Here is a 17,916-nt window from a genome sequence, read left to right as displayed (position 1 = left end):
AATAAAGGAAAATTATGTAAGCTGGGCTTTCTTTATGTTATACCTGACTGATAAAGAGGTTGTATGTATTCATACAAGAATAGTAATTGATACAAAAATTAAGAATGAAATATCCTTCTAAATAGATATAAACAAAGTACATGTGTTTAGGTATAAAAATGTGCATGATGAGATTTGGATTGTCTTAAAATTCCACAACTTCCATAACATACTGAAAAAGTTTGCCTTGAAGAAAACAGTTTAAAACAACTCAAAATAATGCCTTAGGACCCCAGTACTGAGTCATCTATGTTACATGTTACTGAAGAATTGGCAAGATTATTTTCTGTATTAAATGGGAAAAATGTTCTAAATTTTAAATTATTTTATACCATTTATGCATTTACATAAAAGTATGAAATTAAATTTTAAAGAAGGTTGTCTTGTTTTCTTTTTAAAAAGAAAGCAAATAAAGAATTTAGAAACTCCCCTCTCAGTGTAACATAGTGAGAGGAACATATGAATAGTTCACTATACACCAAAACTAGTCTCCTACCTACCTTCACTAAAGCTCTAGGACATTACCAATGTCTTGAAGCTAAATGTACGATCCTAATTTAATATATTAATGATAAAATTCACAAACATTATATGTATGCAAAATCTATTCCAATACCCTTTCAAGCTGTTCTCCATCCTTATCTAACCAGTTGATTTTGGCATAGAAAGAATAAATTTTAATGTTAGTTCAAAAAAACAGATTTAATAAAGAGATGAATCACTTTTAAATCATACCAAATTTCTCTACATTGGTATATTTTTGCAGTTTTTTCACTTCCTCTTTCTCAGCACATTTCTTAAATTCTTCAGTAAAGTGCTGTCAGCACCGTGGATTTAATTTTCTGCATTTTTTATGTGTGTTAAAACATTGGTTTTTCACAAGTATTTGGAAATGGAGAGATGTTTTTTGTAAATAAATCTAATGGACTATTTCAGTTCAAACCTGAGGTAAAAATGTAAATTGTGGCAATTTTTTGTCATGTCTTGGAGTTCCATTTTGTAGACAAGAAGAGTTCCAAAATCACTGAAAATTTTTAAGAAATAATCTAAACTTTTAGAAAATTATTTTAAGTAGAAAATTCAATTTGCTCTAAATGTGAACATATATAGTTCACAAAATGTTTTCCTTTCATAAACTATAATAGCTATACTTGGTCTTTATACACGTTTACACTATGAATATTAAGTGTTTTATCATGACAAAATAGAATTCATGCATATAGACATATAGATGCATATATATTATAGATATATATTTATGTTGATGGTATAATATGATAATATTCAGGGCTGCGGATGTGGCTCAAGCGGTAGTGTGCTCGCCTGGCATGCGTGCGGCCCAGGTTCCATCCTCAGCACCACATACAAACAAAGATGTTGTGTCTGCCGAAAACTAAAAATTAAATATTAAAAAAATTCTCTCTCTCTCTCTCTCTCTAAAAAAAAAAAAATTATAGGGCTGGGGATGTGGCTCAAGGGGTAGCGCGCTCGCCTGGCATACATGCGGCCTGGGTTCGATCCTCAGCATCACATACAAAGAAAGATGTGGCGTCTGCCAAAGGCTGAGAAATAAATATTGAAATCCTCTCTCTCTTAAAAAAAAAAAAAAAAAAAAAAAAAAAACAACTTGCAGCTGAGTGGTACCTGATCCCCCAACCTAAAGGGTCAGCTGCAAGTTTCTAAAAAAAAAATAAAATAAAAAATAAAAAATATTATAACATTGTGTAAAAATGATTTGCCTTTATCTTAATTTTTGTGGAAAGTATATATGGTTTAAAGGAATATAATTGCATGAGATGCTAAATGAAGTATGGTGATTAAAATCCCATAGAACAAATGTAAGAAAGATGATTCTGGACTAGTATGTTTAAGTGATTTAGTGAGGTAATTGTTGGGAATCCTGTTATACAGAAAGCTTAATTTACATTTCAGCTTCATGAACTACACCAGTGAACTTTAGTTCTTGGCTCTCTGGTAGAAGTATTCAAAACTAGGGTTAGGAGTTTCTCTTAAATAAACCTAGACAGGTACTCAAGGCACTAATTTTGTGTCTGGCTTATTTCACTATTTGTACAATCATAGAAAATAAATACTATGTAATATGTTTTTGAAAGATAAAAAGGATGAAAGCAGAATTCAGAATATTTTGATAGTAATTATGTAAATTATTTTTATTTAATGGGAGAGCAGAGATATGGTCATTTTAAATAATTATCCTGTTTATGGACCAAACTCCAGCCTAAGCATGTATCAATTAATCATACCTTCACTAATATAACACATATGTAGCTTGAAGACGACGACTCCTCCTCTCTTCACTAATATAACATATATGTAGCTTGAAGACGACGACTCCTCCTCCTCCTCCTTATTATTATTATTATTACCAGAGAATGAATTCAGGAGCACTTGACCACTCAGTCACACCCCCAGCCCTATTTTGTATTTTATTTGGAGAAAGGGTCTTACTAAGTTGCTTAGTGCCTTGCTTTTCCTGAGGCTGGCTTTAAAGTTGATATCTGCCTGCCTCAGCTTCCCTAGCCACTGGAATTATAGGCATTTGCCACTGCATGGTTGTTTTCTAAAAATATTACCAATGTTTTTTATCTTAATTATCATCTTAATTTTGTTTTGTGAAACAGAATTTAAGCAGTTAATATTTACTAAGGACTTACTAAATGTCCTGTTTTATTCTCTATGCTTCCAAAAATTAGAGATACGACAACAGTTTGGAAAACTGATATTCTCACTAGTCAATGATCATTTCAACACTTATAAATAGTTTCACATACCAAAAAATATAAATCATTTCTTTTATTTCTAAGTGTTTAAATACTTTTTAAAATAATTCAGTGTCTGCTAATATCAGATAATCTGAGGTGAGTTATGCTTGATATTTAATTGTTAAAATTAGACCATTTGGGGGTTTGTGGTTCCATGGTAGAGCACTTGCCTAGCATGTCTGAGGCACTGACTTCATTTCTCAGTACCACATATAAATAAATAAATAAAATGGAGACCTATCAATAATTTAAAAAATTAGACCATTTAAAAAATAAAGACTGTGGACTTGTGGCTCAGTGGCAAAGTACTTGTGTATCATGAAATAAGCCTTGATTTCAATTCCCAGTACCATATTGGTTTTAGATGTTTTTAAATTATTTTTATTGTTCCCATCATTAAAAACACAATGAAAAAAGAAAATACAGACATTAAATTAGCTTATTCAAGTGAAAAAGTAATAATATAGTTTCTAGGGGGGATTATATAACAATTAAAATAATATTTTAGATCATATAATTTAACATGAATGTGCTGTTAAACCATCAACTAAAATCACCAAATCACATGTATCTAAACAAAACCTATTAATACTTTTCATTATCTATATATTAATTAACGTATTAACCCAATTCTAAGCTGTCATATTAACTTGTTCTTATTTTAAGCAAATAGTCATGTGGCTCATTAGAAGAAAAAAATGAATTGATTTCCTATTAAGATCATTGACTCATTGAATTTTTATAGTGCCAACGTAGCAATTAATGTAAAAAATAATTCATATACAGAATTTATGTTGCAGAATCTGGAAGATTCCATAAAAAGCTGACATGTAAAACAAAAACATTTGTTATATTTGTTTACAATATTATTATAAGTATATCCTTTATAAAATAAAATGTCATTTATGATTTTCATAAAATTATTTTTATCTGAAAAGAAATATAATACTATAGCAATGAAATTTTGAAAATTTTTTCATATTTCATATCAATAATGTTTTACACAGATAACTTTGAGGTATCTAGTGTTAGCAAAGATTAATTTTATTTCATTCATAAAAAGAAATATATTAACATTGTATTTTTATCTCACTAAAATTTAACTTATATCGATGTTTATAGCAGCTCAATCCAAAATAAATAAATTATGGAACTAACCTAGGTGCCCTTCAAAACAAATGAATGGATAAAGATATTGTAGTATATATACACAATGGACTATTACTCAGTCTTAAACAAGAATGAAATTATGGCATTTGCCAATAAATCGATGGAAATGGAGAAAATTATACTAGGTGAAATAAGCCAATCCCAAAGAACCAAAGGCCCAATGTTTTCTCTGATATGTGGATCCTAATTCATAATAAGGGGCATGGATAGAGATACTGTGGATTAGACAGAAGGAAGTAAAGGGAGGACTGAGGGTATGGGGGTACTACAATAGAATTAGTTGTACATTTTTACCCTATGTGTACATATGATTACACTACCTGTGTAATTCTACATCATGTACAACCAGAAGAATGAGAAGTTGTTTATGCTCCATTTATGTATGATGTGTCAAAATACATTCTAGTGTCATGTATAACTAATTAAAACAAATTATTTTTTTAAAAAAATACAAAAAATAAAAAATAAAACAATTAGTTAAAAATGAGATTCCTCCAAGAGATGTTTATTAAGTGAAGAAAGACACAAACTTTAATATAGAAAATGTAAATATACAGCTAGAAAACAGGTATTAGTTTAGAACCTTCCATATAATATTAGTCTTTTTGGAAAAATGTATTGGAAAAACTACTTGCAAACAGATTATACTCACTTTAACGTATTATATACAATTGCCTTCCTCACCAGTTATTTCTATAAACCTTCTTAAATTATTCATATTTGCATTAAAATTTAGTTCTCTGCAACAGATTGATAAGATATTCTACCACATCACATTTTCTACCAAAGGACACAAGTTGAATTTCCCCTAATAATTTGCTTAGCATTAAGAAAGATTGAAAAAACAAACTCCCTTTAATTGAAATTTGTATTCAAGTAGTGCTTGTCTAATATAATTCAGCTGATAAATATGAACCTATGTGTTTATCAAATCCCTAAGAAGATTATCTAAATCAACTCCATGTAATTACCATTCACCATCTGTTCCACCAGGGTCTGAGCTGATCTGCTGGCATCTTGCAGTTTTCTGAACTTCTCAGCTTTTTCTCGCTCTATGGCCTGCAGCATGATAGCAAAGGTGAATATTTCAATACAAGGATTCTGAATCTACACAGTAATTATAACTTCTATTTGCCCTTTCAAGCCATAAGATATTTCACTGTCAGCTTATCGCAGAAATCTACAGATATTTTCCTCAACTCTTTTGTCACCAAAAGCATCAAAATGGCAGTAAAAACAAAAGATATTTTCATCCTGAATTGCTATTTTTAATAAGATTTCTATTTTCTAAACTTATTTTTTGTAATTATTTCTGATACATTATAATGTTATACTACTTAAAAAGAAGGAAGTTAAAGGGCAAATCATAACAATGAAAGACAAAATATTAGACAATTAAATGAAATTAATCATTTAAAGATATATCACTGATACTATTACTGAAAATAGAAATATATTTAGTATTAAAAGTCAAATTAATCAAGAAATATGTAATGTTTTGAACAACCAACAATAAAAAATTTTTAAAAAAGTCAAATTAAGAATCCACTAATATAGAAAAAGTATAAAGTGCTATAATTATGAATAATTTAGCATAAAAAATAGATTTAAATACAAGACTGTAGGCTAATTTTTTTTTATGTAAAATAGCCTACATACTCCAATTTCCAGGAACATTTTGTTCAGTTTAAAAGAACTTTCTAAATTCCTTTGTTCATCCCTTCTAATCACAGTTAACTTTTAAACAAAAGTTACAAAATTTAAATTAACAAAAAGTAGTATTGGGGCTGGGATTGTGGCTCAGTGGTAGAGCCCTCGCCTAGCACGGGCGGGACCTGGGTTCAATCCTCAGCACCACATAAAAATAAAGGCATTGTGTTGTGTCCATCTACACCTAAAAAATAAATATTAAAAAAATCCATTAAAAGTAATATTGTATACCGTTGACTTTAGCTAATATTTCACATATTAAACCAAAATGCAGAACTCTACTATACTCATAAAAAGATGTGTCTATAACATATGTCATATGTCTTAAATCAAAACTACTCACAGAAAAGAAAGCTACATTGCAATTAGCATATAGTAAGAATAATCTCTGTGATAAAATAATAGTTATAAAACTGATTTTACTTGAGTTTGAGGAAGGACTATTTTTCAAAATCATATTCATACTTACAGGCATTTAAACAAATATTACACAGTATAATACTGGAGTATATGTGGGAGGGGGGTATAATAGACACATGCACATTTGCAGCATTGTTGAACAGAAACTTATGCAAGGAAGGAAACGTGCAATATTTGTTTTGTCCAGTATGGAAGCCAATAGCTACATGTTGGTATTGAGCACTTGAAAGTCAGCCAATGTGACCGAGGAAGTGACATTTTAACTTAATTTTATCTAATGTCATTTCATTAATTTAAATTTAAATATCTACACATGACCAGAGTTAACTGTAATTGTACAATGCAGATATATATGTGTGTGTATATATGTGTGTGTATATATATATATATATATATATATATATATATACACACATATATATACATACACACACACACACACACACACACACACTCTCCCTCATGTATGAAAAGTTCCTACCTTGATTATCTGTAAATTTGTCACTGCTCATTGATATTTACTTAGATAATATTTTCTCAGTATTTTGAGTGTATTCTATCTACACACACTGATATACACATATGAATACATGCCACCTGGCCCTATTTTCTCCTGTATTTTTCTCTTTGGCATTTATTACTAACATTCCAAATGTTTTGTATATTAATCTTGCTTTATTTACATATTCTCTACTGGAATATAAACTATATAATGCCAGATATCCTCATCTATTTCTTTCTCTACTTTCTCTCCAATATCTAGAGTAGAGCCTGATACATAGTCAATACAGAACATGAAGTCTATTGTAGCATAATGTTGCCACATGCAATTTGGTTTTCCTGGATCCATGAGAAAATGGGTAACAAATTCTAGCAATGATATATATAGCAATCATAGAACCAGCCCATGGGGAGAAATGCTGCAAGCTCAGTAAAGTAAGAATGGATTAAAAGAAAGTTTTCTAAAAACTGCAAATCAGATTGGGAGTTAGGCATATCACCCTGATCTCCATATTATGTCCTGATAATATTTTTAAAATTATTCAGGTAGAAAACAAAAGTAGCATATACAATCAGTAAGTCAAAACTTAATAAGTCTTACCCCAATGTTCCTCTTCCATGGATCTTATCCTCATGCCTTTTCTCTCTCTTTATACCCACCAAACACACACATATGCATGTTTTTATATAAAGAATATATATGTATACACACACATACGCATGCGCGCACGCACACACACACACACACACACACACACAAGCTTTCCATTTGTTTTCTTTTCAGTACCAGGGATTGTACCTATGGGAACTTAACCATTGAGCCACACCCCCAACACTTTTTAGGATTAGGGTCTTGCTAAATTGCTGAAGCTGGCTTTGAACTCACAATCCCCCTGCCTCAGCCTCTCAAGCCACTAGGATTACAGGTGTGTGCCATGACATCTGGTTTTCTACATGTATTCAAGGTCAAGGGTATCATCTGAACAATTTTAAACTATGGCCTCTACTTTCTGTGTATTTCATCTCCAAAATTAGTCCAAATATTTATAGTCTGATTTCAATTCTTGCTACTACATAGAAAGGTTTTTCATGAAAATTACCAATTTTCTTTTTGCCAGGTACAATGTTTATTTTGGCATTAAATATTGATAGCTACAACTATCTCAATGAAGTCACCTTATTTTTTAACATACATCTTCCCTTGGCATTAGTATATTTTTCTAATATTTTTCTCCAGGAAATTAAAAAAAGGGCTTTTCTGTTTGTCCACTTCCCTCTATGTATCTATTTATCATATATGTGAATGTCTGGGCATACATACATAAAAATACTATTTCTTAAAGCTATTCATATAATAAAATAAAATAGTTTTAATAATATTTTATTAATATGTAGAATATTTAATACTTTATCAGTATCTGATTAATATATGATCACAGATTTAGAAGTAACTACTAAGATTCTAAAATATTTACTATACACAACTTCAAGTGAAGAATATATGGGCTAAAAATGTGCTCATAAATAATTACAGTGGGAACGTCTTAATAATACAGTAAGGGGTCAAGAAAATTCTTAGTAATCACAAAATTTTAACTTCTAAAATACATAATGACATACAAACTAAAATTGTATTATATAATAATATAAAGGAAAAGATAAAAATGTTAAGTAATTCTAAGAGTTACAAAAAAGAAAGTTCATTACTTCTTCAAAAAAGTTTATAAAAACCCTTTATGATCTTTCATGCTTTTGCTGTATTGGCATCTCTTAAAAGCCTCTTCCTTTCAATGACATCTTCTCTAATAATATGAAAAGTAAGTTCTAGATTCCTGATGGTCCTACAGTGACTTCAGAAGCAATTAATTTTCTATTCACTTAACATTCTATAATGAAGTTTTACCCTCTGATAGAAAAATAATTTATTCACTCAAATGTTTATTCAGAAATTGTTAGACCTTTCATATTGGTAGCAAAGCTTGTGTTAAAATGAGCCAGCAGGCTGAAAAATAATTCCTTCATATAGTAAATACTTTATTGGCCCACTGTGGGCTTTAAAGGAAACATATGATCTAAAGATATATATTTATATATCTACATGCTTCTATCTATCCATGTAAGTTAGATGTTACTTAAATGGGAAGAAATGGGGACATTTGGAGGAAAATAATAGGAGAAGTTTTGTGGAAAATAACATTATTAAAAGAAAAATGAATTGGAACAAATGACCAAAATATAAAAAAGGTAATAAGTACCTAGTGCTATGCTATAAGCTAAGAAAGGAAAGAATTTCATGAAGAATAAAGTAGTTAATAGGGCCTAGTTCTATAGAGAAGTTGAATAAGATAACATATAAAAGTTTATGTTTCTAGGAGAGAAAAATTTTCCTCAAATATTAAAAAAACCTATTTAAAGATTGATGATTAAGTCTCAGAGAATAGAATGGGACTGAAGATATGAATATCCAGATTAATAGAGGAAGGGTGCTTAATACATGACAGTGATGGCATTAGAAAGAGAAAGAGAGATATTAGCTAGCTGAACTAGCTTAACTAGCTAAAGTGCGTTAAAGCAGATGGAAAGATACAGTGAGCATAAAAATGAATACATATAATTTGAGAAACATTATTTTGACTAAAATATTAGGAAAAGTCATCTACTACAAATGGTGATAAAGGCATAGAAGATACTTAACATTTAAATAATTGAGAAAAATTAAGGAGAAGTATTAGTAGGAACGCATGGAAAGTTTGTACAAATCTATCAATAATTCTGTTAAAGTGTGTATTTAAGAAAAGGAGAAATTCCGGGTAATGATAACATCTATAGTAGGATTATGCAACTGCATGAGTAACTTAAGAACATAGGGAAATGGAAGGTTTTACAAAGAGCAGACATCTCAGAGAGGTACTAAGATTACTAAGAATAAATATACAACTTGGGCAGAAAGGACTCTGATCTTAGTACCAAAGTCTTCAATGAGAAAATAACAGAATACAGTGTTAAGTACATGGTATGCAATAAACCGAAGGAGGAAAGAATTTCACTAAAGCTAAAGTGGCTAATAGGGCCTCTTGATGGCCACTAGACACAAATTGCAAGGAAAAAAACATGTATAGACAAGAGTATCTTTGGAATTGGCTCTGTGAAATTAGGAAAACAATTCAAAAGGAGTAGGGATATAAGAGAGAGATGGGTACAGTGTTGTTCTTCAGAGTCAAAGTGGTCTCCATGTATAAACAGAATGAACTTATAGAACAGAAAGACTTGTCTCGAAAAACAGATTTAAGAGTTCACAGTGAGACTATTGGAAGGCACAAAGCACAAGAAATGAGGCAGAGGAAAGGGAGTGGGGAAGAGCATAAAGACAGAGGACAGATAAACAGAGGTGCCTATTCTGAGAGGTAAACACAGATAATAGACATAGGAGACAAAGTAGATTTAACTGACCTGAAGATTCCAATTGCAACATGGTGAAAACTTTTATTTAGGATTAGTATAAGAAAGCACATATCCTACAAAGAGCCCAAGGCCTTTTGACCATAATAGTTTGATTAGAAAACTTTCAAGAGAACCTTGTATAAGTTCCTGATTCTCAGACATCTACTACATTGACTTGTGGTCAGAAGAGGCTATTTTGTTATTTTATTACTAATTTATATTACCAAGTACCCGCATCAAGTGTATGAGTAGCTATGGGGCTAGGGTTGTGGCTCAGTGGTAGAGTGCTTGCCTAGCATGGGTGAGGCACTGGGTTCTGTTCTCAGCACTATGTATAAACAAATAAATAGATAAAGGTCTATCAATAACTAATAATTTTTTTTAAAAAAAGAATATAAGTAGCTAGAATTAGTCCAATTAAAAATTCTGAATCATGTTGACATCCACAGAATGAAAGACAGAACATCTAGAAGTCTGGTAATACTCCACACTGTGTCCTAGAATATTGATTTTCAAATATTTCTGGCCATAAAAATCTGTGTGAAACTTGTCCAACAGCAGATTATGATTCACTAGGTCTGTGATTCCATATTTCTCACAAGCTACCAGATAATGCTAATATTTATTATCCAGGGGACACACTTTGATTAGTAAGATCCCATAAGACTCCACTTTTAAGTAAGTACATTTTTTGACTTATATTAATAAAACACAGTCAACAGAGATGGAGAAATTATGTTCTACTTTAAAGGGTTCATATCTGAAAATACACAAAATTGTATTGGCAATGGCCTTGAATATTACTGTTCGTGGAAAACACTAGAAAGGTATAAATGAATGAAGCAATCAAGTAAAAGATAAAAGAGTTAATAATGTTTAACCATTGTTAATGGATGCCTAAAAATAAATTAATACCATTCAAGTTCATGAGATGGGCCTCCCATGAGTTCAAAATAACTTACATAAACTGACAGGTGAAGAAGTTAATAAAATTAATGTACACCTGAACTGCATATCCATCATCATTACTATGTGTTTCTCTCAAGGACTTTTAACACATATACATTATACTTAGCCTGAAGGAAATGTCTAGGTAAATCATTTCACATCCTATTTTAGTAGGCAATTAAGAATGATGTTGTTATTTCAGAAAATGAGAGTTCAAGTTGATAAAGGTGACTTGCTAGGCATCAGAAAACCACTTATACAATATTGTACATTTTTTGGCACTTTTAGTTTGTCATGTTGACACAATCTATTAAATGTAAATTGCTTCTAGGTAACCATATGATAACAGAAAATTTTTGAATTTATATTCCTGAAATGCAGGAACTCAATTTTCTTGCTTGATCAAAGTTGCTTTAAGATACAGAAATAGGATGACAAACAGAAAACTATATGAATCAGATAAAGTATTTTAATTAGCTAATGAATTACCCAATGTGATTCATACTTTTAGTGGTTAAATATATCACATGAGCTTTGAAAGTTAGAGTGTATCTTTTCTAGGTAGTTTTTCTACTTGGACTTTCTTTCAAATATCATAACAAAGAATATACTTTTAAAAATGTACACATTACAAAAAGACATTCTGCTAATTTCACATTAAGGAAAATACTACTATAATTCTATAATAAATAATTATACTATTATCTGTCTATTCAGTTTAATTTTGAAACTAATATAATTATATTTCCCATTTTTTGAAACAATTTATACCAGGTTATTAAAATGCTGATAGCAGCATATTTTATAAAGCCAATAAGAAATTTAACATAACTTTCCAATTTGTAAATATAAAGAGTCAATTCTAAGAATATTTGACAAATTATTGTCTTTCCTCAGCAGTCTAAAAATGCATTGTTTTCTTCCAGAAGCTCTTTGCACTTGTTTTCCTTCAAAATTTCCAATCCCACAACAAACATGAGCTTATATCTGAGGTAGTGTTGTATTTGATAATATAATAGCTATTGTAGTTCATAAATTAAATGCTAGAAAACTAAAGCAGAACTAACATATACACTTATATGTGACATTTATATAACTAAAATTATTTAACATTCAGATTTTTTGCCCTATCCCCTTTATTTACTCAGCCTTGTAGAAATTCTTTCAAAACTGCTGTCAATTGTAAATTAAAATGAATGTTTTGTAACTGTTGAAGTTGAAAAATAAAAGCCTGATAACTTCCCTGAAGATGAAACAGCTATTATTAAGTTAATAAAATTTCCTATTGTGAAGGTTAAAATTATAATGTCTTGGAAAGGAATTAAAAACAAGCAAGTCATCTTTCATCATAAGTAAATACTGAAGGAAGATAGACATATTTTAATTAAGGTAACTATATATATCTGGGAACTATAAACCTGTTATAATTTATGACATATATTATTGACTATAAAGAATAACTATTTGTGGGGTGGGGGTTCTGGGGATTGAGCCCAGGGGCACTAAACCACTGAGCCACATCCCCATCCCTTCTTTATATTTTTATTTAGAGACAAGGTCTCATTGTGTTGTTTAGGGCATCGCTAAATTGCTGAGGCTGGCTTTTAACTCGCGATGCTCCTGCCTCAGCCATAGAATTTCTAAGAGTGTATTATGTTCGACTCTATTGCATTCTATTCTGTTTTGTTCTGCAAAGTTCCTAAAGCCTAGACTTGAGCTAACATAAAAATATATGATGGGGATCCAACATGGCGGCCGGCAAGGAAGCAGCACTTTCAGTATCTCCACATTAACCAGATCAGAAACACCCATTAAAACAGCTACATTCTACCTACTGAGGAACTTCTAGCAAAATTCCGCTGAAAGGAGACCTGCCAGGAATTAGTAAGTTTATTAGAGGTGACAATTTGCCCCAGACAAGTGAATCTTGGCCGGCCACGCAGGCTCAGAGGTCCAATCCCATAGCCACGGCCCGACCGGCTCTGCAAGCGGCCCCCAGCGGCCAGGGGCAGCGAGAAGGGTCCCCACCTGGCCCGGCAGACGGCCCCGGCCATCCCGGCTCTCCTGGCGGCCCCGCTCGCTCTGTGATCGGCCACCCCGCCCGCCCGGCTCTTAGCCACGAGGCCGCTGTCTACCCGGTTCTACAAGCGGCCCCTGGCGGCCGGCACGGCAAGAAGGGTCCCCGCCTGGCATGGCAAATGGCCTGCGCCCTCCTGGCTCTGCTAACAGCCCCGCCCACCCGGCAAACGGCCCCCCGCCCTCCGGGCTCTGCTGGCGCCCCACCCGCGGCCAGCACCGGCCCGGCTCTGCAGGCGGCCCCCGGTGGCCCCGCGCAGCGAGAAGGGTCCCCGCCTGGCCCCGCAGACTGCCCATGCCCTCCCGGCTCTGCTAACGGCCCCGCCCCCACTGCGAATGGCCACGCCCACCCAGCAAACGGCTCCCCCCCTGAGCCGATGTGAAGGGAATCTAACCAAGCCTTTATGAAATAGCGAACTGGGAACTAAAACCAGAGATCGTGTCAGACCAGAGACAAGCCAGTTCCACCCCTCCCTTCAGACACTCCAGCAAGGAGGCAGGGGCCCGCCATAGCAGAGAGGGGAAGTCACCAAAGTTCGGCCAAAGAGATTCCTTCCCAGCGGAATCTACTTTAGCAGGTGTGTGACTCCCACCCGCATCAGATACAAACAACTGGGAAACTTCAAAATCTCTCCGTGGGCGTGACCGTAAGGGCCAAAGGACTCTCGACCCCCAACTCCCAATACTGCCAGTGACATGGGCGTGACTGTAGGGGTGGAGGGAAGCAGAGAAGACTCCCCACCCCCAACTCCCCCATCCGCCAACTGAGAGGGCGTGACGGTAGGGGCGGAGGGAAACAGAGGACACTCCAGACCCCCAACTCCTCCTACCGCCAGCGGAGTGGTCATGATTGTAGGGGCTGAGGGAAGCAGAGGGGATCCTCGACCCCCAACTCCCATTACCACCAGTGGCGACACCAATGGTCTTAGCCGCCAGATTCCGAAGGTGTGCCCACCAAAGGGGTCCGGAAAAATGAAACTATTGACTCCCAGAACACAGCTCCACAGCACTGGGGCTTAGATGAATGACAGAGAGAGTGCTCAGTCGTTAGGGAAATAGAGCACTCAGAGGGGCTGAAAGTGTAACCAAATCCTTGGAGAACCGCCTCCGGTGCACAGGACCTGGCTGGCTGGCAGGAGGAAGGGGAGGAGGGGCTGTAGAAGTGAAACGGCTCTGGACCAACAGGATTGAAAGACTCCCAGGAGCCGCCTTACAGGGATTGCTGTTGACACATTGAGGGCAAATCTCAGCCCGGAGGGCACAGCTTTGCCTACGGGAAGAGAAGAAAATGGATCTCTAAGACCTAATTTTATTTCTTATTTTATTTTATTTTTTCTCTCCCTTTTTCCCTCTCTCTCTCCCCTTCCAAGTTTTATTGTTCTTTCCATTCTCCTCTATGCTATCTAACTCCCCCTCCTTCTTTCTATTCAAGAGCACCTTCCTTCCCCTCCCCCCCCCAACTTTCATCCCAAGCATTACGTCCTCCATTTCGTGTAACTGTCTAAATGCAAACAGGTGAATGTTTCGAGGCCATCTATAGTGCTCCTAAATACCTAGCTACTACCAACACCCTGATCCAATTGACGGTTAGCATCCCCCTTCAGTAGAGCAATCTTCTAAAGTAGCCAAGACATACTAACCCTTACACCTTCATAGCACCTAACCTAAAGTCCTAAGAACAAAAAACAAATCACTATATGCATACAAAATCCGGAAGCCCTTTATAAATTGAATGAATCAGCTCTAAAGTACAATAAAGCCCAACATCTATAGGCATAATCTCCCACCACAAAGGAGAAACAACAGATATAAACAAAGCCAAAACAAATGTATAGGAGAAAGCAGTTACAAAGCAGTCAAATAGAGCTGGAAAGTAACGTGAACAACATGAAAAAAACAGGGAAAAAAGGAGTACAGATAATGCAGGACAACTTAAATCTACAGGAGGACCTAGAAGCATCAGAAACATGGACAGGGAAAGAAATCAAGGCATACCTAACTCAGATGGAACGGAATTTTAGAGAAGACATGAGACAGCAAATCCAAGAATTGAAAGTATATTTTGAAAACCAACTAAACAAACAAATTCAAACTGCAAAGAACGAGCTTTACCAGGAGATAGAGATCTTAAAAAAAAAACCAAACAGTGATTTTAGAAATGCAAGAAACCATAAACCAGATTAAAAATGCTAACGAGAATATTACAAATAGACTAGATCAAGTAGAAGTCAGAACATCAGATAATGAAGACAAAGTTTATCAACTTGAAAAGAATATAGTCAACACTGAAAAGATGCTTAAATCTCACGAGCAATCTATCCAAGAGATATGGGATCTCATCAAAAAACCAAATTTGAGAGTCATTGGGATAGAAGAAGGCACAGAGGTTCAAGCCAAAGGAATGGACAACCTATTGAATGAAATAATCCTAGAAAACTTCCCAGAGATGAAAGATGGAATGGATTGCCAAATCCTGGAAGCCTACAGGACCCCAAACATCCAAAACTGTAATAGGCCAACTCCAAGACATATAATTATGAAGATAGCCAACATACAGAACAAGGAGAGAATATTAAAAGCTACGAGGGAAAGGAGGCAGATTACATTCAGGGGTAAACCAATTAGGTTAATGGCTGATTTTTCATCACAGACTTTGAAAGCGAGAAGATCCTGGAACAATGTATTTCAAACGCTGAAAAATAATGGATTCCAACCAAGAATACTGTATCCAGCAAAATTAAGCTTCAGATTTGACAATGAAATTAAAATCTTTCACGATAAACAAAAGCTAAAAGATTTTGCAGCCAGAAAACCAGCACTGCAAAGCATTTTGGGCAAAATTCTACAAGAAGAGGAATGGAAAAACAGTGCCCAAAACCAACAGCGGGAGGTATCTCACTAAAGGGGGAGGAAAACAACCAAAAAGTAAAAAATAGCCAAACTAAAATAAATAGATAAATAAACATGACTGGAAGTACAAATCATATTTCAATTGTAACCTTAAATGTTAATGGAATAAACTCACCAATCAAGAGACACAGACTGGTAACCTGGATCAAAAAAACAAATCCAACAATATGCTGCCTTCAGGAGACTCATATGATAGGAAAAGACATACACAGGCTGAAGGTGAAAGGTTGAGAAAAATCATACCACTCACATGGCCCTCGGAAGCAAGCAAGAGTGGCCATACTCATATCGAATAAAATCAACTTCAAACCTAAGTTAATCAAAAGGGATAAAGAAGGACACTATATCCTGTTAAAAGGAACTATTCACCAACAAGACATAACAATTATCAATTTATATGCACCAAATAATGGTGCAGCAACGTTCATAAAACAAACTCTCCTCAAGTTCAAGAGTCAAATTGACCACAACACAATAATTATGGGTGACTTCAACACACCGCTCTCGCCATTAGACAGATCCTCCAGACAAAAGCTGAATAAAGAAACTATAGAACTCAATGACACAATCAATAACCTAGACTTAACCGACATATATAGAATATATCAACCATCATCAAGTGGATACACGTTCTTCTCAGCAGCAAATGGATCTTACTCAAAGATAGATCATATATTATGCCATAGGGCAACTCTTAGTAAATATAAAGGAGTGGAGATAATACCATGCACCATATCTGATCATAATGGAATGAAACTGGAAATCAATGAAAAAAGAAGGAAGGAAAAATCCTGCATCACATGGAAAATAAACAATATGTTACTGAATGATCAATGGGTCACAGAAGACATAAAGGAGGAAATCAAAAAATTCTTAGAGATAAACGACAATTCAGACACAATATACCGGAATCTATGGGACACAATGAAAGCAGTTTTAAGAGGGAAATTCATTTCCTGGAGTTCATTCCTCAAAAAAAGAAAAAAACAACAAATAAATGAACTCACACTACATCTCAAAACCCTAGAAAAGGAAGAGCAAAACAACAGCAAATATAGCAGAAGACAAGAAATAATTAAAATCAGAGTGGAAATCAACGAAATTGAAACAAAAAAAACCATTGAAAAAATTGATAAAACTAAAAGTTGGTTCTTTGAAAAAATAAATAAGATCGACAGACCCTTAGCCATGCTAATGAAGAGAAGAAGAGAGAAAACTCAAATCACTAACATACGGGATGAAAAAGGCAATATCACAACACACACTACAGAAATACAGAAGATAATTAGAAAGTTTGGAAACCCTATATTCTAATAAAATAGAAGACAGTGAAGACATCGATAAATTTCTTTAGTCATATGAGCTGCCCAGATTGAGTCAGGAAGACACACACAATTTAAACAGACCAATAACAAAGGAAGAAATAGAAGAAGCCATCAAAAGACTACCAACCAAGAAAAGCCCTGGACCAGATGGGTATACAGCGGAGTTTTACAAAACCTTCAAAGAAGAATTAATACCAATACTTTTCAAGCTATTTCAAGAAATAGAAAAAGAAAGAGCTCTTCCAAATTCATTCTATGAGGCCAACATCACCCTGATCCCGAAACCAAAGACACTTCAAAGAAAGAAAACTACAGACCAATATCTCTAATGAACATAGATGCAAAAATCCTCAATAAAATCCTGGCGAATCGAATACAAAAGCATATCAAAAAAATTGTGCACCATGATCAAGTAGGATTCATCCCTGGGATGCAAGGTTGGTTCAATATACGGAAATCAATAAATATTATTCACCACATCAATAGACTTAAAGATAAGAACCATATGATCGTCTCGATAGATGCAGAAAAAGCATTCGACAAAGTACAGCATCCTTTTATGTTCAAAACACTAGAAAAACTGGGGATAACAG

At 34.3% G+C, this 17,916-nt stretch overlaps 1 protein-coding gene across 11 annotated transcripts in view; it reads right to left on the bottom strand.

Moving 5' to 3' along the window:
* Positions 1 to 17,916, bottom strand: part of Dmd (dystrophin) — a 2,205,817-nt gene that overhangs the window by 1,415,966 nt on the left and 771,935 nt on the right. For all 11 annotated transcript variants that reach the window (XM_058572890.1, XM_046425263.2, XM_046425265.2 and 8 more), the window contains one exon: positions 4,964 to 5,051. In XM_058572890.1, the coding sequence (XP_058428873.1) occupies positions 4,964 to 5,051 (88 nt within the window). The remainder of the gene's footprint in view (positions 1 to 4,963; positions 5,052 to 17,916) is intronic.

This window comes from Marmota monax, unplaced genomic scaffold, assembly GCF_021218885.2.
Source record: "Marmota monax isolate L192 unplaced genomic scaffold, Marmota_monax_Labrador192_F-V1.1 WCK01_AAM20220418_F8-fsc00075, whole genome shotgun sequence".
NCBI classification, from domain to species: domain Eukaryota; kingdom Metazoa; phylum Chordata; class Mammalia; order Rodentia; family Sciuridae; genus Marmota; species Marmota monax.
The sequence above is the reverse complement of the archived record's forward strand: the minus strand, read 5'-3'. Positions and strand labels throughout refer to the sequence as shown.